Source organism: Rhinolophus sinicus, linkage group LG02, assembly GCF_036562045.2.
Source record: "Rhinolophus sinicus isolate RSC01 linkage group LG02, ASM3656204v1, whole genome shotgun sequence".
Taxonomy (NCBI): Eukaryota; Metazoa; Chordata; class Mammalia; order Chiroptera; family Rhinolophidae; genus Rhinolophus; species Rhinolophus sinicus.
The window spans coordinates 1,692,018-1,709,825 of NC_133752.1; the positions used below are offsets into that span (position 1 = coordinate 1,692,018).

At 50.1% G+C, this 17,808-nt stretch overlaps 1 protein-coding gene across 9 annotated transcripts in view; it reads left to right on the forward strand.

Moving 5' to 3' along the window:
* GRK4 (G protein-coupled receptor kinase 4) overlaps window positions 1-16,657 on the forward strand; it is a 57,957-nt gene extending 41,300 nt beyond the window's left edge. For 7 of the 9 annotated variants that reach the window (XM_019711513.2, XM_019711514.2, XM_019711516.2 and 4 more), the window contains 7 exons: window positions 3,692-3,729; window positions 10,051-10,140; window positions 11,222-11,430; window positions 12,555-12,692; window positions 14,777-14,914; window positions 15,306-15,443; window positions 16,523-16,657. In XM_019711513.2, the coding sequence (XP_019567072.2) occupies window positions 3,692-3,729; window positions 10,051-10,140; window positions 11,222-11,430; window positions 12,555-12,692; window positions 14,777-14,914; window positions 15,306-15,443; window positions 16,523-16,624 (853 nt within the window). In that variant the 3' untranslated portion in view covers window positions 16,625-16,657. Of the gene's footprint in view, window positions 1-3,691; window positions 3,730-10,050; window positions 10,141-11,221; window positions 11,431-12,554; window positions 12,693-14,776; window positions 14,915-15,305; window positions 15,445-16,522 lie in introns of those variants that run through there. The other 2 variants (XM_019711517.2, XM_019711519.2) reach the window with 2 other exon arrangements.
* Window positions 16,658-17,808: the final 1,151 nt, after the last annotated feature.

A 17,808-nucleotide genomic window follows, 5' to 3' on the forward strand; every position in this document is an offset into this window, starting at 1 on the left:
CATTTCCCAAGAAACTTGACTCTTTTTTAATTAAACAAGTTGGGAATCATGAAATTTCCACCCATCTGGAATGCTATAGTTGGGAAGTGGATGTTTAGCTGTGACTTGGATCTCTCTGTAATGAATGAATTGTGGCTCGAAAAGCAAATGGCACCTTCCCACTGTGTAAAGGAGAGGGGGTTGGTGTGCAGGAGAATATGGTGAGGGGGCGCTGGACCTCTAATTCCTTCAGAAGTGAACTGGGTCATACAGGCCGTTGGACAGTGTAGATTACCGTTCTCACGTGAGATTTAGCAGTAGCGGCAAGATTTATTCATTCATTCAGAAATCTGTATTGAGCCCCAGATGTGTACATGCTGCGTGCTAGAACACTTTAGGGGACACATCCAGTTTTGAGGTCACTGTCCTCGGGAAGCTTGCACCCTAGAGGGTAGAAGAGCAATGTGCAAGCGAGCGCGGAAGTGAGGTATAGTTACCAGGTACGAGAAGTGCTTCAAAGGATCATCGCTGTTTTCCACCCTTTTGAAACATGGAAGTTTATGTAGAGTAGGAACGACAGATTTCAGTGTTTCTAAGAAGTATTAATCTGTATATGACCCACATTCTTCTAGATTAGAAGTGTATGGTTCTCTAAAAACAGTAGTGCCTAACAAACCCATTTCCTGGCCGCTCTCTCGGGCAAGTCCGCCTTTCTGGACGGGCCCAGATTGACTGGGACCTCCGAGTCCTGCCCTGAGTCTAGCGAGAATATGTTCTTGAAGAATGTTTAAGGGGACACTTGGGGGTGAAGCAAAGTGACTTTTGCCTTTGTTCCCTGGGCCTGCCCTTCCCCCTGTGTTGGGGGCCGTAGCTGGTATAGTAAATTAAGAATATGCAGATTATGACCTGCATCTCAGCTCCCACTTTGGGGACGAGAACACCTGGGCCATTTGGCTGGAAGGTGCAGTTTTAGTACACCACACAAAGGAAGGAAAGTCACAAGATGTATTACTAACAGATCCTAGACGGGGCGGGGGGTGGGGTGTTGAGCCAGGGGAAGGACTGACTGCCGTCTGTTCCAGGTGAGCAGAAACTAGCAGCGCCTGTGGCTTACAGCTGGTGGGGGCGCAGGTCACTGGCTCTTCTCTGCTCGGCTCTAAGCCATCACTGTGAAAGGTGCTCTGGGTAGAGTGAAGCGGGGCCTGGGAGCGGAAATCCCGCGTGCAGGTCCTTGTCTGATGTCCAGACTGTCAACAGCAGGTTCGCCTGTCAAGGTTTGGGCAGCACTCAGAGGAGCAGTTTTCTCGTCCCACCCCTGCCGGGAACATGCTGCGGTGGCTTTTGATTGGAGTGGAGCTGCTTTTCTAGACCATGTTCTCTATATTTCAGCCATAGCAGTTCCGGTTCAGCCTCAGCTCTGGAAACCTTAGCTGTGGCCATGCCGGCCCATGCTTTTCTCTGCCCTCGTTCTGCCTCACTCCCCAGCACAGGCTGCTAACTGGCAGGACCCGTGGGCAGCAGAGGGGCACCGGAGAAGAGCAGGGCACTGGGACAGGCGTGGGCAGGGACACAGGAGGAGCAGGTGGGCGGTGAGCCGGGGCCAGGCAGCGAGCGCTTCGAGCCTCAGGCTCCAGAACTCATCTTCAGTTTGCCACCTTGTGACAGTTCCTGACCCGGGAGCAGGTTGGGAGATGGGATCTAGGTGGGAAAGTACACTTTTGTCAGGAGGAGGGGCACGAAGCCAGCAAAACGAGCTTCTGGCAGACCAGGACATGACTTAACACAGGGGCGCACCACACGTCACATCCACGTCTCACCAGGTCAGCAGGACAACACAGGGCGCGGGCTTGTCCCGGGTAGGGAGGCACCCGGACTCGCTCTAGTTCCCGGCTTCCGTCAGACCATCATGTTTGTGTTGCTGGCCTAAGATTCAGTCAGCTCTTCTCAGACCAGAAGCAGCTGAGAAGGTCATCCAGTGAACCCCTTCACCTGACAGTTGGGGACACCTGGCCTGACAGTGATGAGGCCGTGTCCAGTGCCCTCCACACAGCAGACACCCTGTGCCCGCCTGGGACATGGTGCCAGAGAACCATTACTTTGATTAAAGCCTGGAGAAGTTGTTTCTGAGGGGAGGTTCGAGAAACGTCACCACTTGGTAGCCCGAAACTGTGACCCTCTGGTGCCGATACACACATGGTACGTGGGGTGGGGGTGGGGCGGGAGCAAGTACGACTTTGGGATGTGTCTGCTTGTCACTCAGCCTCCGCGTGGCCCCTTTGCTGCTCCATGGAGAGCTTGTGACGGTTACAGCACAAGGCCTAGCCTAGTGAGCACTCGGTAGGTTAGCTGGTGGGTATTATCACTCCTGTTGTTTTGAGTGCTGTATGCAGTGCGTCCCTTCAGAGCCAGCTCTCGGCAGTGCACTGTGCCAGCTGGGTGTAGCGCTGGAGGGACAGCTCCGTGACCTGGTGACTCAAGGGCGAAGACCAGGTGCAATGCAGGCTCGAGTCAGCAGGGGTTCGGTGGGCCCACGACTTACATTCTCCTCCTCTCTGCAGGGGTCCTGGCCCACACTTAGACGGTGAGGGTTTGGGGTTTTTGTTTAATACAGAAAGAAAAAAGGAGAAACAAAAATGCTCATCATGCCACCCGATGATGTAGGAGCACGTGCACGTGGCCAGAAAATGCAACCCAGAGCTGCCATTCCCACCCTTCCACCACCGTCCGTCTCCCCACAGAGGCCAGTGACAGCACGTGGGTGTCTCGCTCATGTAGTCACATCTCCGTGAGCTTCTCCCTTCCTGCGTCTGCTTTCTGACCGAGGAGGCTCTGCACTGACGGAAGCCTGTGGGTGCGCTGCGGGCTCTTGTTCTGGGGCTTTTCTGACACGTCCTCCTCCTGCCCTCCCCGTGTTGCAGGGGTGTCGGCGCTCGGCTGGCTTCAGCTCCCTCCTCTGTGGGTTCCAGTGATGTGACCACAGGTTGGGGGGATGCTCAGGGATATGGGACTGTACTTAAAACCAGAGTGAAACATAAATCCTTTGAAAAATAATTGTTAAGGGAAAAAACAAAGTAACTTGAGATACTACACTTCAGATCGTTTAGTCCCTGGTGATTTACCTCATTGGCAGTTTGTGGCATCCCTGTACCTTCACAATGGACTGCAATACAGTCTCTGCTGCTGGCCTCACTCGCGCCCTGCGTGGCTGGAGGCGCCGTGGGTGTCGGTCACGCCATTCTACAGGGGAGACAGTAAGGGGAGACAGGTTAAGGTCACACAGCTGATGAGGGGCGGAGCCAGGATTTGAATCCATGTCTGTCTGGCTCCCAAACTGAGTTCTTCTAATATGGGGACTGTTCGGTTGTCATTTTTCAAAGGATGCTAATGGTAAGAGAATTTGAAGACTCATTCCTGACACTGGGCTGCACATTTCATCACTGAAATGCCTTCGGTGAAGTGGGTAGTGTGGTGGAAGGCCCGCTTTACACTGTCATCAGGTGTACCCCTCAGGTCGACTCCTGTCTCTCCACGTGACCACAGCCTTGTGACAACACGAAAGGCCCCTAACTTGATCCACAGGTGTGGCTTCATCTGCCGTCTGGCCACTGCTCCCAGCATAGAGACGCCCGTGCTTATTTCTGCTGAGTGCTGAGGAATCGCAGACTCGACTTCTGAATAATGGAGCATTTTGTTGTTGTTTCTTCCTTTGTAGAGACTTAAAGCCTGAGAATATTCTCCTCGATGATCATGGTAAGTGAGTGAGCTTTCACATTTAAAGCGCTGACTTTGTTTAGACAGACCTGGATACAGTAAGTTGCTGTGGACTTAGCGTTAATGCAGAATAGAAACAACAGCAAACAGAGAAACTGGTAGGTGCTCCTTCAGAAGTGTAATGTAGGTCATTGTCATTCCCGGTGTTTAGACGGGAAGCACAGGTGGTCACAGTTTCTGGTTAATAGTTGAGTTTTAGAAGCATGTCAAAGGAAAGTCAAAGGAAGAACATTTTCTCTCTCCTCTTTCTTGCTGTGGACCCACATCTCGCTTTATGCCTTGGACGTGTGTTTCCCTGCCCTCGTAAACATGGGTGCGCTGCTCTTGATGCTGCTGTCCTCTACAGAGCACATGTCATGGGCCGGGAGCGCAGGTGGCCCTGTGGGCTCCTACACTGGCCGTGGGGACCCTGTGCTAGTGGACGGGAGTGGCCCCTTGGGAGCTGGGTGACACCTGCGTCAGGGAACGCGAGACTTGTTGCCAGGCCTGCCAGGCCTCTAGCTGGTGTATTACAAGTACGCGAATGAGTCCTGTTGGGAGGGGACTTTCTTCAGGTGAGTTTTGGGGCTGTCTGGGAAACCTAGTGGAGAGCATGAGACAAGGCCAGCAGGACCCCGACAAGGGAGAGGGCAGGGCTGAGACCAGATCCTAAAGGCCGGCCACCGTGCGGCAGTTTCAAAGCACAGACTCCTTTTGTTTTTCCGCCACGTGCTTCCTGCCTGCTGTCGAGTTTACGCATGAAACAGCCACCTGTGAGGAAACTCATGGATTCTCATTCTGTGGAAGGTGATACCAAGATTTGGAAGTATCTTGCCAAGGTCATGTCCATGGCTTCTGGCTCCTAGCCTGTGGTTCATTTTTTTTTTTGTTCTTCTTTTTATCCCATCCCCTGTGGTTGTTCATTCTTTGTGCTCTGCTGCTGCCCAGAGCAGGGGTTAAAACGGCTTACAAAGGGAGGACGTACTCTGTGGAAATGGGGAGTAATGTCCAACATATCCTGATAATTAGAAAAAAGTACGGTACAGAACAGTGTATAGTCTGCTACCTTTTGTGTAAAAAAGGGGAAATGATGTATATTTGTATTGGCTTATCTACCTGTAAAGAAACATAAAGGAAGAGTCATAAGAAACTAATAAGAGTGAAAAGAGCATGGGGGAGCAGACTTTCCACTGATGCTGATACCTTTTCATGTATTCTTTGTATATTATTTAATTTCTGCAAAAAACCCCAAACAAACCACAAGTTGGGATTCGGATTGGAACCGTGTTGAATCTATAGAAAATCTGTGGAGAACTGACATCTTAACAACATCGAAGGAGTCAGTTTACGAACGTAGTGTATGTTTTAGTGTAGCTGGGCTCCTTTGATTTCTTTCGGTATTGCATCACAGTCTTGTTCACTGTAGTACCATTTGAGTGTGCTACTTGTTCAAAAGTGTTTTGTTTGTCCATTTTGTAAGTGGACGTGAGGAAACTCCTTGTTGATATTTGTAGATCTTTTCTCTGCATGGGCCCCTCCTCTCCAGAATTTACCCCATAACTTCGAGCTGACCTATCTTTCCTGGGCTCTAGTCTCTTGTCTTCTTAACATAACGAGACCGCCTGCTCTGCTTAGGTTCCCCTTCCTGTGCCATGTCTGACAGTCGCTCCAGGTACAATGCCAGGATGGGCCAGGAAGACCGCAGGGCCCAGCTCTCAGGAGTCACTGCCTCGGCGGCCGTGGACCCAATGGCGCAGTGTATTTTGACCATATTTAAATTAGTTGTGGTGGGAGGCCAAGTTTTGTGTCAGTTATTTCTTCTTAGTTGGAAGCAGAAGTTCCAGGATATTCTTAATTTTAGTACATTCCAGTGTATGAATTATTTCCCATTTTGCTTAGTGCTTTTCGTGTTTTGCTTAAGAAACCTTTGCCTGCTCCCATACTGCAAAATGTTCCGAATTTTCTTTCAAAAACATTATTGTTTTATCTTTCCCTTTTACTTCTATAATCCATCTGGAATTGCCTGTTCTCTATGGTGTAAAGTAGAGGTTAAGATACATTTTTTTAAACAGGTAATCAGTTGACCCAGCTCCATTCATTGAAATGATCGTCTATTCCCCGTCGCTTTGGAGTGCCACATTTGTCATAAATCAGGTGTCTTTATATGTGTGGATCTGTTTCTGGGCTTTATTCTGTTTCTGGCATTATCTTTAGGCTCTTCTGGTTGTGGTCAGTAGCAGCATGGGTCCCCACGACCTTCTCTGTCCTGCCCCGAAGCAGGAGCCCAGCAGCATTCTGGGTATTTACTGTGTTACTGTCCTTTACACACTATGGACTTGCTCAGCTTCCAGTTAAGAATAGAAAAAGAATGACAAAACCTTGCTTCTCTTGATTTCAGGAGACTTTTAATCTTCTCTTCCTGTCTTCCTACCCTTTTAATTTAAAAAAAGTAATCCTAGCTCTACTTTAGTTTCTATGATTTAAAAAATGCAACTGATTTTAGGTTCTAACTATCATGCAATTAAGATTCCTAAGAACTAATTGCCACCAGTAAGCCCTGGAACATACAGCGTCGTGATTCTCTGTGTCAGTCCCTCTTCATTTCCCTTCTAGTCAGCTCGTTAGGTTTGCTTTTGTCTGTAAAGCAGAACTTGACTATTGCGGTAGAATTAGGTAAGAAAAGCTGAATATCACCTGTTCCAGGTTATGAGATGCATGCACCCTTCGACCATCCTCAATGTGGCAACACTAATTTTTACAAACTTATAAATTAAGGGGGACTTGGCTTTTGAAATTCAGCTGGTGGTTGAGGTAACAAAGAAAACTGTATTATGCTTATATTTTCTATAGAAGAGGCCTCAGTTTTATGAAATAGATATATTTTTAAAAAGTGGGATAGTGCGTTTTTGTAAAAACCGGTAGCATTTTATTATTGACAATGATGTAAAGGAAATCCCATACTTCATATTCTTCTATCTTATCTATTTATCCATCCATCCATCCTAACGATACCATTTTTTTAACATAAAGACAATACTATTATTATACCCAAAAGTATTTAACGATTCCTTAATATCACCTACTATCCCATAGGCTTTAAATCTTAATTATCTCTTAAATGTTTTTGTAGTTGTATATTTGCTTTTCAGTGAACTCCACATTCCATTTGGTTGATACCTTTCTTGTTGAGTCTTTTTTAACTTTCATAGGTTCCTCTTCCTTGCTTCTTTTTGTTATTTGTTTGTGAAACCACGTATTACCTGCAGAATTGTGTTCTCCCCAAATTCACATGTTGAAGCCTTAACTCCCCGGCCCCAGAATGTGACTGTATTTGGAGACTGGTCTTTAAAGAGGTGAATGTGGTGAAACGAGGTCACTGGGGTGGGTCCTGTTCAATCTGACTGGTTCCTTGTAAGAGACGAGGACACAGACATGCAGAGGGACGACCACATGAGGACACAGGGAGAGGGCTGTCCCCTACGGACATGCCAAGGAGAGGCCAACCCTTCTAACACCTTGATCTTGGACTTCCGCCTCCAGGACTGTGAGGAAGTCAATTTCTGTTGTTTGAGTCCCTGCTCTGTGGCTCTTTGTTACGGCGGTCCCGGCAGGCTAGTACAGACATTTGTCCAGTAGAATTTCCAGGTTGTGGACTTGGCTGGATTGCATGTGTTCCTCTCCCCGGCTGCTTTGCCTGTAAGCCAGTAGCTAGGCCTGGAGGCTGGAATAGGTCCAGGTTTGGTTGTGGGTCGGCAGACTTCGTGCGTTCGTCCTGTTACAGTTCATCAGGAGACGTATGATGGCTGAGCGTCTCTCTTTGTGGTGTTCAGGTGGATAGTGATTGCGAATGTCGTCAGCCTGATCTAGCCATTGTTCAGTTCTCACCGCCCTTTCACTTAGTGGCTTAATGGTCAATGTCGAGATACATCATTTCATCGGGATTGTAAAATGATATGCAAATTCTGTCATTCCTTTTGCACTTATTGTTGGGATTCATTTATAAAAAAGCACTTTGCTTCATCAACATTTGTTTGTCCAGGAAAATCAGGTGAAATACTGTAACACTACTTCCCTTTATTTTCACTTTTCAGTATACCATGTTCGTTCTCTATCATTCTGCAAGATGACCAATGAGGTTTTGTTTTTCTCTGTTTTGGTACCATTTTGAACTCATGGACTGTAACACGTTGGTATGTTTCAATGCATTGGAGTCATTATTCGTTTTGAAGTTGAGCTTGGCCCGTCTTTGGCCCATGGGTGTATGGTCGTCTCTGCTAAAACCCTTGTTTTTGGCTGTGATAATGTTCTAGGACCAACTTGCACATGTGCCGATTACGACCTGGGATCTGTTTCTCCAAAGGGCCCTGGGCTTCTGAGTGCCAAGTGGCATTGTGAGACCGCAGTGTGGGCACCGAGGTGCCTGTGGCTGCCCTGTTGGTGGTTCTTCCTGGGCCTTTCAGTGAACAGGGAAAACATTTGTCTTGTTTTTTCTTTCTTTTTTAAAAAGAAAATATTCATCATAGAGTCATATCAATAGTTCCAATTCTCATTTAACTTCTCCGTTTCACGTTTGTGTGTTTTTGTCCCAATGCTGAAAAGACAGAGGGTGCCAAAAAGTGCACACACATTTTAAGAAAGGAAAAAAAACTGTATTAATATTTCGCTGATGGTAACTACTTTGAGCAGCTCTTGTAATTGCAAAAGTCAAACGTGACTTGTGTTCATCTTTTGTTATCGGTATATATAGAGTATTATAATTTTAACACAGTTTTTTCCTGTCTTAAAAAGTCTATACGTTGTTTTGTCACCTTCTGTATTAGTTCCTAATGACAGTAACATAATCACAGCATTTTTCTCCACGTAGCTTTTTTACTGTGTGACAGAGCTCACTCGCCAACTAAGTGGAGGCCTGCTGGGTTCCGTAGTCCCGCTGCCTGCAGACATACCAGCCGCACTGGGAGGGAGCTGTGCCTGCCTCTGCGTCAGTCAGTGTGGCCGTGCATGGCCTTGTGACATGTCATTTCCCTCTTTCCTAGTGCATGCTGGGATAGAGTCACAGGAGAGGGGGCGCTGGGCTGCAGGGTCCAGTCACGCGCAGTTTGCCAGCTTGCTCTCGCGGCTCTGTGCTGCTCTGTGTCCCCACCCCCAGTGCGTGAGTGGCCCCTTCCCCACAGCCCCACTGACACTGTGTACTCAGACGCGGAGTCTTTGTCAGCAGTTCTACTGCTCATTTTGTAGTTTCAAAAAATCTCTTTTTAAAAAGAAGACAGGGATACTTAAAATTTCACAGCAATCCCGTACTTGACTTAAACACAAAATACATAAAAGCTGTGTGACAGGAGGAAACCAAGACGTGGTCAGTATGGCAGAGCTGGAACTGAAACCCAGGCCATGCAGCTACAGAACCTGCTCTAACCCTGACGCCCTCCTGCCTCCCGGGGTGGGTGTGCCCCGGGCACAGCGTGATTCATGCTTCGGTGCAGCCCGAGCCAGAGGTCCGTTTTCTGTCTCAGGCGTGGTGTAGACTGATTTAAGCCAGTGCAGTGCCTTGGAGGGCAGGGTCCACATTTTCAGTGTTCAGCAGATGTTTACTGGTTGAGTCACTTACTTCTTCAGCAAATATTTATTGAGTATCTACTCCATGCCAGGTACTATATTAAAAGCTGGGGATACAGAGGTAAATAAATTGAACAGGGTGTCTGTCCCAGGGCTGGTTTATCTTTCTAGATTCCCAAAAGAATGTTTTCTATAATTTGTTGTTTTCATAAGGAATTTAATAACTGTTTAAGTCTTCTTATATAAAGGCATGAAAACATAATATAGTTTTTTAAGTGAAGTTCCTTAAGTTTATTTATTTCCCTGACTTTGTTACCATTTATTCTTTAGAGAAAAACTCCGTATTATTTGTCTGTTGTTGTCCCTGCATATAAGCCAACTGGTATTCTGACAGAAAGTGTTTATTTGCTATTTTGTGGTTGACGTAGTATTTATTATAGTTTTATTTATGCACCTGGTAGTTATATGGAAATAAAATAATAAGCCCAGTGCTTGTATCTTATCATCTGGTTTTCTGTGGTTAAAGGGCTTCCCGACCAGTAGCCAGGCGTCAGTCTTATTTCCTGCCATTAGTGGAACTGAATGCAATGGATAATATTTCACTAAGTGTGGAAAAGTTAAGCGTATTTTAGATTTCAGTGTTTTCGAGTGTAGATTGCTGAAATTACCATCCATGTTCCTTTGATGTTTTTCCCCACTTTGTATTGTTGTTCAAGTGTCGGCATGCCCCCCTGTGATTTGTGTAATGTATTTGAACACACGCAGGACATATCCGGATTTCAGATCTTGGTTTAGCCATGGAGATCCCAGAAGGAGGGACAATTCGAGGAAGAGTTGGAACAGTCGGCTACATGGGTAGGTAAAAGACCCCTTCAGCGATCCTTGCGCTCTCTGTCTGGATGCCCGAGTCCTCAGAACACAGAAATTCAAATGTGAACGCACTGGAGGTCAGTTACATCCGGCCGCACAGGCGGTGTTTGAAGTCTGGACCCAGCCTACCTTGCAGCCTCCAAGGGGTCCTCCGTCTGCCCTCCTCTCCTAGATGGGAGGGGGGCCCGTAGAGGCCATGAGGCTCCGTGAAGGGAGGTCGGGACAGGGCAGCAGGCTTCTCTGCCACTGCCACCCGATGCCCACTGTCCCCGCAGACCCCTTGTAAAATAGTGTTCCTGGTTCCGAAACCTCTGTAAACAGGATGTCTGGCCTTCGGTTGGCTTGAAAGGGATAAGTTCGCAGTTTCCAGCCCAGCAGTGCCAGCCTGACCCAGGGTGGCCTCTGACATGAGGAAGGGACCCTGATGGCCTCTGCAGAGTCCTGCAGTAACACCCACTGCCTCTGCTGTCACCTGCTGCTGGGAATAGGTGGCCAAAGCCTGCGGGGCGCCCGTGGGTGTGGCTCTGTGTGTTTGGAGGGAGCGCCCTGTCGGGAGGTTGGGCTCTTCCCCAGCGCACCTTTCCCACGGTACAATGTGGTGATTCATTTCACGTTCTGTGAATAGTACACAGTTTCTAATGTCAGCTTTATTGAAATATAATTCACGTACCATAAAACCCACCAATCTGAAGTGTACATCCAGTTCAGGGGATTTCAGTGTGTTCCCAGAGTTGTGCTCCTGCCACCACTGTCTGCGTTCAGAGCATTTTCATCACCCCAACAAAACCCCACACCCATCAATAGTCACCCCTGTTCCTCACCTCCCACCCCCCCGCCCTGCACCCTCCGATCTATTTCCTGTCCCCATGGACTCGTATATTCTGCCTGTTTCATAGAAATAGAACCATACACTGTTCAGCCTTTTGTATCCAGCTTCTCTCGCTTCACGTGTTTTTAAGGTTCGTCCATGTTGTCATAAACATTAAATTTTTACTGTTATTTGGAGCTGATTACAAGAAATTTTAAAACCCTGATTTAATTTTAATTTCCTGTGTCTGTTATGTAGCTCCTGAAGTGATCAATAATGAAAACTATACATTTAGCCCTGACTGGTGGGGACTCGGCTGTCTGATATATGAAATGATTCAGGGACATTCTCCATTCAGAAAATTCAAAGAGAAAATGAGACGGGAGCAGGTGGAGCAGCGAGTGAAGGAGGACACTGAGGAGTATTCCGGGAAGTTTTCGGAGGACACCGAGTCCATCTGTAGGATGGTGGGTGCCCACAACAGCTTGGGGATTAAGACTGTCACTCATGCTGTGGCTTGGGAAACGCTATTGGCCGCTGTGCCCTGCTGGCATGGGAGAGGCCCCGAGAGGTCACTTCTGGATGCTTCCTGATGCCAGTGGGGCTTCCTCTCAAATCAGAAGGGACAGTAGGGACAGCCCCAGACGTCGTCTGGAAAACTGGTGTAATTGCTTTCCGATCAGGCAGAGCAGAGCTCGTGTGTGGCTTTCTCACAGGGTGCTGCTGAAGTGGGAGAGGTGCCAAGGCCAAGGTCACTAGTCTCTTTTCAGAACACAGCAGAGCCTTGTGTCACTGACCAATTTCCAAATCTCCAACAGATTTTGAAACAGTGACACTTTTCTCACTGCCCATGTTTCTTTTCCCTTTAGCTGGCTGCCAGGGCCTGTCCTCGTAATAGGCACCCTGACTCCACCTGCCGAGTGTCCGTCTCTTTCTTTGATGTGTCACAGCAGGGAGACAAGGCCCCGAGGCTCAGTCAGATTTGCCTCCATGTGCCTTCGGGGCTGGACCGGTGCCCCTTATTTCATTCACTCAGCCCAAGGCCGCCCAGATACTAAGTGAAGGAAAGAAGCCTTCTGTCACTTACCGGAAGCCAGTACTTAGGATTTTCTGGGCACATTTTTTCATATATTTTCGTCGTAAGGATTTATGAGTGTCTCCCATGGGACAGGCACTGTCATAGGCACTGGGGACCCAACAGTGAGTAAAACACACTAGAACCCTGTCCCCAGTGCTCATTCTGCAGGGGTGGTGGGAATGGACAGGAAACAGGAAGACGTGTGGACTGTCAGACAGGCTGGGAGTGGGGGAGGGCGAGGCATGCCCCCGACCTTAGGAAGCTCTCCCTCCTCGCAGGGTTCTGAGGGAGAGGCATGCTGGGAAGGGGCTGCACCGCCTCCTTGTTGAAGCGTCACCTGTTCTAAGTCCACACAATCTGAGCTGTGAGGTTTGATTGGTGCTTGGAAATCTGAGCGACTGTTAGGTGGAGGTGCTCTCGGCCATCCCCAATCCTTTGGTTAGTACCGGGGAGAGTTGCTGAGTTCCTTTTCTGTCCTGGGAGCGTTCTGACTCCATCTCTGCTTCTTCACAGCTTCTCACCAAGAACCCCAAGCAGCGTCTGGGCTGCCAGGGCGATGGGGCTGCTGGGGTGAAGCGACATCCTGTGTTCAAAGACATTAACTTCAGGAGGCTGGAGGCGAACATGCTAGAGCCCCCGTTCTGTCCTGATGTGAGTGCGGTGCGGCCAGGACTTCCGGGGGTGGGGCCAGGGGCTCAGGACCTCGGCCTCCAGACACAAGCATGCAGTCTCCCGGCACAGCCCTCCCAGCACAGCCCGGGGCAGCTCCTGTCATGCTGCCGCCGCCTCCAGCCCCTGGCCGTTCACAGGCCTGCGCTCCGGCCTTCCCAGCAGTGCTCTGGCTTCCTGCCTAGTGTCTGCTGTGGGCTGACCTTGCTGGTGCCGCCGAGCCCGTGTCACTGGCCTCCTCAGCAGCCTCAGCCCCCATCTCCTTGGGGAGCCCTGTGAGGCTGTGCCTGTGGCCAGTGTCCCTTTCTGATGTCAGTACTGGCATGCTCCCTTCTTTAGTCTGGAATGCACTTCTGCACTGTGTGTCACAGGTCCTGGCTCCACACTGAGGACCTGAGCGGTCACTTGAGCCTGCTCATGAGTGTGCTATGGGGCGCAAAGGGGTGCTTGGCCTGCAGCCCGGCACGTGTCAGTGCCTGGTGGGACACCGGCCACAGTCCTATTGGTGAAAGCATAAATGGATGAAAACAACAGACTAGCCTTAACCATCTGCTACAGGTGTACTGTAGAGCTGGGACGCTGAGGTGATGCTGCAGGGGGCACGGAAGGAAGATGGGCAGTTACAGTCTTTGCAGTTACACGAGTCAGGGCGTAGGTTTATTTTACATCCACGAATCTTGCAGTAGTAACTTCTTCCTTTGAATTGTGCACATGTTACCCTTTTATTGCATGTCTTGCACAGCTGTGGGTACTGGGGCCACGGAGAAGTGAAGCAAGGTCTGCTGCGACGCAGCTCGCTCCAGGCTCCACAGATAGGCAATGGAACACATTTCAGGCCAGGACGGCCCAGGCAGGGCCTTCAGTGAACCTTCGGTCTCAGAGTCTTCTTTCCACCAGGCTCTGGGGGCTGCTTGGGTCCGGGGAAGGGAAGGCGGGCCTGAGACAGTCTTCTGTGAGGACGGAGAGCTGGCAGGCTCGGTGCTGAGGAACGTGGGCAGAGGCTTGGTGGTTCTGGGTGGTTACTGGATTTAACCAGAAGAACGTGGGGACAGCAGAGTTTGCTGGTAGCGTGTCAGGCAGTTTTCATTCATGGGACGGGCCATACGGGGTTCTGGGCCTTCGGTCAGGGCTCAACGCTCACCAGCCTTCCCCTGGACTGTCTCCTGAGGGCTTCCACGTCCCCACCTGTGGTGACAGCTGCTTTCACAGTAGTTCCAACAGTGACCTGGGGAACAGTACTCTATTTTTCCCATCAGTAGTTTCCATCATTTCTGAAGTCATCACCTATCATTTAGAAGCACATAACAGCTAGGAGCTGTAAGGTGAAGAATTGCTGAAGGAAGTAAAATTTTTAGGTGATTTCAATTTCAATTTGTCACTGTATCTCAAGGACTAATGAGAGTTTTTGAGGGGATGGTAGGGAACATTACTCTTTGAGCACACACTGTGGTGTGCAAATTGTGGCATGTGCGTAGGATGCTTGGCAGAGCTGCAGGGTACCTCCTGTGTCACCCGGGCCTAGCCCAGCTGCGGGCACCTGCACTGCCGGTCCCTTACTCCACAAGCCGGGCAGCTGCACCGGACACCCTCATACCCGAGGACAGCAGAGCTGGCTCTTGTCCGAGAGGAGGGGTCTGCCGACCGCCTGCGGTGCCTCTGTGGGCTGGAGACCAACTGCTGGATGAGCTGTGATGGGAGAGGGGGAAGCGGGACCTGTCAGTTTTCACTTAGACTTTGCATGGGGTGCTTTCTGTGAAGGAAGCAGGGGTCAGCCGACGGCTCCCTCCTCCTCGGTTCCAACAAAAGCACCCTGGCCCACCTTCTTCAGCCTGGCCCCCGTCCAGAACCTGGGGCCTCACGAGGTTTGTGGGTGGACAGCCATGAGGGAGCTGGTGGCGCCCACGGGTCTGTGACACTGGCCGTGTCCGCGGGGAAGGGGCAGAAATGCTTCAGATGGGGGTTCAGCCAAGACGTGGGGACAGTAGACGTGTCATGCGTCTGTTCTTAGTGGCTGTCCCCACGGTCCCCGCACTCTCACGCTTCGTGCCTCCTTGCTCCCCGCACAGCCTCATGCGGTTTATTGTAAGGACGTCCTGGACATCGAGCAGTTCTCCGCGGTGAAAGGAGTCTGCCTGGACCCCACTGACGACACCTTCTACAGCCAGTTTGTCACGGGGTGTGTCTCCATCCCCTGGCAGAACGAGGTACCGCCCTTCTCAGCACAGCAGGATTAGGTTTGTTACTAGGACAGAAGGGAAAGGATGTGGCTATGTGTCTACTGGTGTCCTCTTAAAATGCCGTTAGCTGTTGTACATACGTGTGTGTGTCAAAGTATTCATGGCCCTGCCCTGGCTCCTTCACAGGAGGTGGACATCTTGGCTCCCGTGGGGGCTTGTGGGCCCCGAGTCGCGCTCCCTAAGCAGGGCCAGCCTGCACCATGGCTCCCCTCTGGGGGTGTGCAGGAGGGGAAGGGGAGGATGGTACTTACCCCAGGAAGGTCAGGAAGCGGGGAAGTAGGAGTGAGGACAGCGACGGGAGTCACGGCCGGCCGGGAGGAGGCTGGCTGATCCTGCGTCCTGCTCTTCTGTGACGCAGATGATCGAATCGGGGTGTTTCAAAGACATCAACGAAAGTGTAAATGAGGAAAGTGTGGCCTTAGATCTAGAAGACACGACGTGGCAACCAGTTCGCAAACCAAAGCGAGGTTTCTTCTATAGACTCCTTGGAAGAGGGGTAAGGGTAAAACACGTTTGTGTTTTTGGTTTGCCGTTTTGTTTTGTTTTTAATGTGACATGTTAAAAGAAAAATACTTCATCAAGGTAAAGCTTTCTTTTCTTTTTTCAGCTTTTCCCCCCAAGTCTTCTTATATATGACATTTCATAGTTTAAGAGCCAGCCATAGGTGCTATTTGAGCCCAGCCAGAAAAACCCTCACAGTAATGTCTGCTGTTGGTACTGTTTTGATCCAGAAATAACAGCTTACCAACACAGACAAACGCTTCTGCAAGCAACGGAGCGTTTTAGGCGAGGCTCAGAAATCAGTCTCTTATAGAACAAATCATAAAACAATATGTCTGCTTTATATTTCTGATTCCTAGATCAGTTCTCTCATTAGTCCGCTCTCACAGGGAAAACTGTTTCTCTCTCGAAAATGCAAGAGTGGTTTGGAGAGACTTTTTACAGTAGCATTAAATTCAGACATTTTTTTTGTTCCCCAAGTGAAGTTTTCTCCTTGGACTAGTGGATTATCCTGCTTCGTATCTTGTCTGTTCTTGAGAAGCTTATTAAGAGGTTATCCACTAACATTCTAATCTATCTTTTTTCAGTATAAAAACAAGCCTTAGGTGGTAAAAATCTTTCAGGGTGCGTTTCCCATGACTGTGTCTTCTCTGGGAACTGGGGGTTAAGGCACCTGCTCCCTGGAGAGCTTGTCCTGCCTGGAAAACGCTCCCCACTCAACCCCAGGCTGTAGAGGTGGAGCCGGTCAGGGAAACCGAAGCTGAAGGGGTGTATCCCCCCCCCCACCCCAGAGAAAGAGCCCAATCCATCACCCGACTGCCCCGGGGGCCCTCAGCTCTGGGTGGTAAACGGGATTGCAAATGCAGTGCAGAGGAGAGAATGAGTCTGAGACATTTTCTCTGTGTGCTAATGGGGCATCCTCCACACCTGGAAGTAAATGAGAGCAAGTAGGTGAGGGTCTTGCGTGCCATCAGGTGAGCACCCCCAAGGTTGTCAGTGTTGTTCACACTTCAGGAAAGTGAGGCCGGCCGGCATCAGGCAGGAGGCTGACGCCCGGCGCCGCGTGTGTTGCAGGGCTGCGTGAGCACCGGAGCCAGCCAGAAGGAAGAGCTGCCCCGCCCAGCCCAGCGCCAGAGCCCAGAAGCACGGAGAAGCGCGGTGCATCGTTCTGTCTGAGTGGCAATAAACAGTGACACACCTTGAAACATGCTGCATGAGTCTGCAGATTTTCCTACGTTAAACAGCTGGATAGTCTTTTCACTAAAGCTGGGCTGAAGAAAAGGCCACTAGGACGGCTGTGATGTGCAGTCCCCCACGTGTGGACACTTGGGGTGGGCCTCCAGCTTCACCTGTGCCTGTGGACAGGGTGGGGTGGGGTTAGAAAGGCTGTCCGTCTGCATGCACACTGGTGTCCGCTGACATGCCACCTTTCTGAGGGCACACCTGTTGGCATGCGCGGCCTGGCTGAGCGTGTGTGCAGGCATTCCTACCACCTCAGAAAGAGCGCGTTTGCGGGAGCCTGGGCTCAGGGCTTGGCCTCAGGTGCTGCTCACTGACCCTGGCGTGTGTTCAAGGGCTTCTCTGCCAGTGGCCTGTGGTTCTGGGGCTGTGCGGTGCCCGTTGTTTGCATTGTGACCCGGTGACTGGGCCAAAGGTTAAAGACGGGGTCCAGAAGAGGCCTGGGCTTAGGCTGACTGAAGAAGAGGGACAGCTGACCATACCTGGGGATTAGGCTGCGAACAGGCTTTCAACTCATTCATTCATCAGATTGTGATTGCGGCCCTGAGAAAAGAGAGGGCGTGGCTTGTGGATGAGCTTTCTTGTGGAGGCCCGGGGTGCCTCTAGGAGAGGACGCTGAGGGACAAAGTGGTTCTGTGTTGTGGGCTGGCGGCGGGGTGGGTGGTGGCGCTAAGAGGTGAGTGGGGCGGGGAGTCCAGCATGCGGAGTGTGCTGTCATTTACACATGTGCCTCAGGCCTTCTGTGTCATTGCAAATGTTGCTTTGAAAGAGCTTGAGGACAAGGGTAAAGCCAGAGCTCCAGGACTCCCCCAGACCCTCCCCCCACCACATGCCTTTCAGTGGACCTTCCGGGGTGTGGCCGCTGTTACTTACAATTCCAGCTCCAACTCACTGGATACATTTCTCCCCCTTTTCCTTGAGAGACATTTCAGAATGCATTATGGAAAGAAAAGGAGCTGTCGTGGGGGAGGTATGTCTATGTAGTTGTAATAGAAAATAAGTTGACACAACTCAGACTAAACATACCATACAATATGTGCAAACGATCGTAACTCACCAATTAAAATGACAGATATCACAATGGGTCACAAGGCAAAACCCAGCTGTGCTGTCTCCAGGAG